At 34.6% G+C, this 2,722-nt stretch overlaps 1 protein-coding gene across 1 annotated transcript in view; it reads right to left on the bottom strand.

Moving 5' to 3' along the window:
- CLCN4 (chloride voltage-gated channel 4) overlaps positions 1-2,722 on the bottom strand; it is a 39,984-nt gene that overhangs the window by 10,920 nt on the left and 26,342 nt on the right. Inside the window, exon 11 of the mRNA XM_072427367.1 lies at positions 293-691. Within this exon, the coding sequence (XP_072283468.1) occupies positions 293-691 (399 nt within the window). The remainder of the gene's footprint in view (positions 1-292; positions 692-2,722) is intronic.

Here is a 2,722-nt window from a genome sequence, read left to right on the forward strand (position 1 = left end):
TTTTAGATGTAGAATAATGTTTAATATTTCAGAGATCAACCCTCTATATTACTTCCAGCTGCTACATCAATTTATACTATGGTATATAAGGAACAGCTTATTTCAGTATAGGAACTAAGGTTCGGGTTCATTTTAAAGTATTTCTGCATAGAGTATTTTTAATGCATTAAATAACTAAAAAATGTATTTGTTAAACTTCAGCAACCTGTGCACAGATAGTATATGATGAAGGATGACTAATGCCAGACATAAACAAATCAGTGCAAACTTCATTTCAAAACCAAAAACTTACTTATTGCAATTATAAGTTCCCTTCTTTGGGCAAAGCCAATTAGACGTTCGGAGTCTCTGGATACCACAACAGGGAAACCGTTATAGTCGGTGTCCTTGATTAGAGTCTCCACATCTTCAACTGTCATATTGTCCTGGGTAAGAACTGAGAGTGGTGGTTCACCACGACGAGGACGCATGACGTCCGTGGCTAGAGTCCTGTGGGTGAACTCATCCTTCACATCAAGAAATGGGTATCCTTTTAAATGGATGTGTGCTTCATATATTCCTTCTTTTCCAAATGCATCTGCTACCCATTTACTTGTGACGGCAGCCGCCATTAGTGGTACAATGTACTCCAGACCACCCGTCAACTCAAACATGATGACAACCAAGGAAACCGTCATTCTGGTGACACCACCTATTGATGAAACAAGATAACGTTTGAGAGATTGAGAATAAACAGTTAACTTGAGGCTTGCTGTATTATATATATAACGCTTGAAACAAAAGTATCTTTATCTTTTTGCAAATAATAACATAAAAAATGCATGAAAACCAAAGTGCCTAAGGTAAAAGTGTTACAGCGGGGTTATACTGCTAAATGGTATGGATGGACAGATTAAGCCATTAACATAAATTTTATTTCAAAATTTGAAATTTAAAAAAAATGTTTTTTCGCTTTATTTAGATAATATTTGTTTTTTTTCTATACATTTTTTTAATTTAGTGTTCTTTATTTGTGTTTAATTCTTTTTTGTGTATTGGATTGTTATTTGTGTATGGTTGCTTTACTATTTTGTACTATCATTTTTATTTCTGTAAAAAAAGTGAAAATCACACTACGGATAGGCGATTGTATAGGACACGAACAGCTCTGGGACATGGACTGAATGGACCTGATTTATTAAAGATCTTCAAGGCTGGAGAAGATATACTTTCATCAGTGAAGCTGGGTGATCCAGCAAACCTGGAATGTATTTCTTTGCTATTTCCTAGCAAAGGTTTTGAATCCTGGAGAAGATCCATTCCAGATTTGCTGAAACACCCAGCTTCACTGATGAAAGGTTATCCTCTTCAGCCTTGGAGAGCTTTAATACATCAGGGCCATAACCTCTGTAACCTTCATGAGCCGTTTAAAGTCAATTGCAACCCTAAAAAACACCATTCATTATAACAACCAAAATGACTTTAGCTAAATTAAAAAATTCCTGATGAAGTTCATTCATACTACAGGGCCACAACCCATACTACCCCCATGTTGAAAACAGAGGTTTTAGTTGCATGTATTTGCAGGTATATGTGGAAGCCACACTGCCATATGAATACAGGTAGTCCCCAGTTACATACGAGACGGAGACTGTAAGTTTGTTCTTAAGTTGAACTTGTATGTAAGTCAGAACAGGTGCATTATTTTAATAAATTCAATTAGGACAAATATTTGTCTCAACATAATATTAGACAGCATGGTGTCAGTTACTGTATAAAATCCTCACTGTGAGTTAATCACAAAGCAAAAAAAAAAATCTTTATGGAGCCTACACATTTATTAACTTCTGGAGAAAACTGTGCTTTGATATGCAAAATATCAAATATGGGAATATATGGGAAACTTTTGTGTTGTTTTTGTTCTGTCCCCCTTTGCATACGATGCTTTATAGTAGCTTATATATAGCTTTATATAGCTAGTTATGCTTTAACCTGTGACATCTTGTTTTACTAAAGAACCAAATAGAATGGACAGACCTTCTTGGTCAATCTGTTTTAAAATAAGGATACAATAGTGGGAGCATGCACTGACCATACAGGAAAAACACCTGAAAAACAAAATCATAGGCTATGGAATGCCAGCAGTATGACGTTTGACATGCAGCATGCTCCAAATAGATATTGATATGTTTACAGTATTATGTCATGACATTAGATATGATGACATTGTCAAGTTGCTAATGGAATACTTCCTTCCACAGGACTACCAGGGTAAGTGAAAAATCCAACATGTTTGAAAGAAAGACATGGAAATTCCATGATTGTGACATATTCAGGATGACACACATGCCATTATAAACATAACCTAAAGGTAATACATGGGTTTTTCATTTTTTAATATATATATATGGTGCTAATCCAATTTTGTCAGCAATTTGTCTCCTTTGTTTGAGCCACAAAAAATGTTCTGCCTTTCTGGTGCCAGCTGGAAATACTGAAGAAAAATTACTTTGAATCTGGCAGTCAGGATGACCACACAACTGTAATTTTGTATTTTATTGCCGGAGAACAAGATTTTTTTATAAACTTAAAACATCATTTCTATTTTTTTAGCATTTTGGCATACATGATAATAAAAAGGTAGAGAAGTAATATAATCAGTTTTGTAAATAGTATTTATTTCCTGCAGCGTTCTCTTATGCTTGTATTGGCCATTCCTTCACTTAAAGGGATAACTTTTTTT

The sequence above is a fragment of the Pyxicephalus adspersus genome, chromosome 1 (genome assembly GCF_032062135.1).
Source record: "Pyxicephalus adspersus chromosome 1, UCB_Pads_2.0, whole genome shotgun sequence".
NCBI lineage: Eukaryota > Metazoa > Chordata > Amphibia > Anura > Pyxicephalidae > Pyxicephalus > Pyxicephalus adspersus.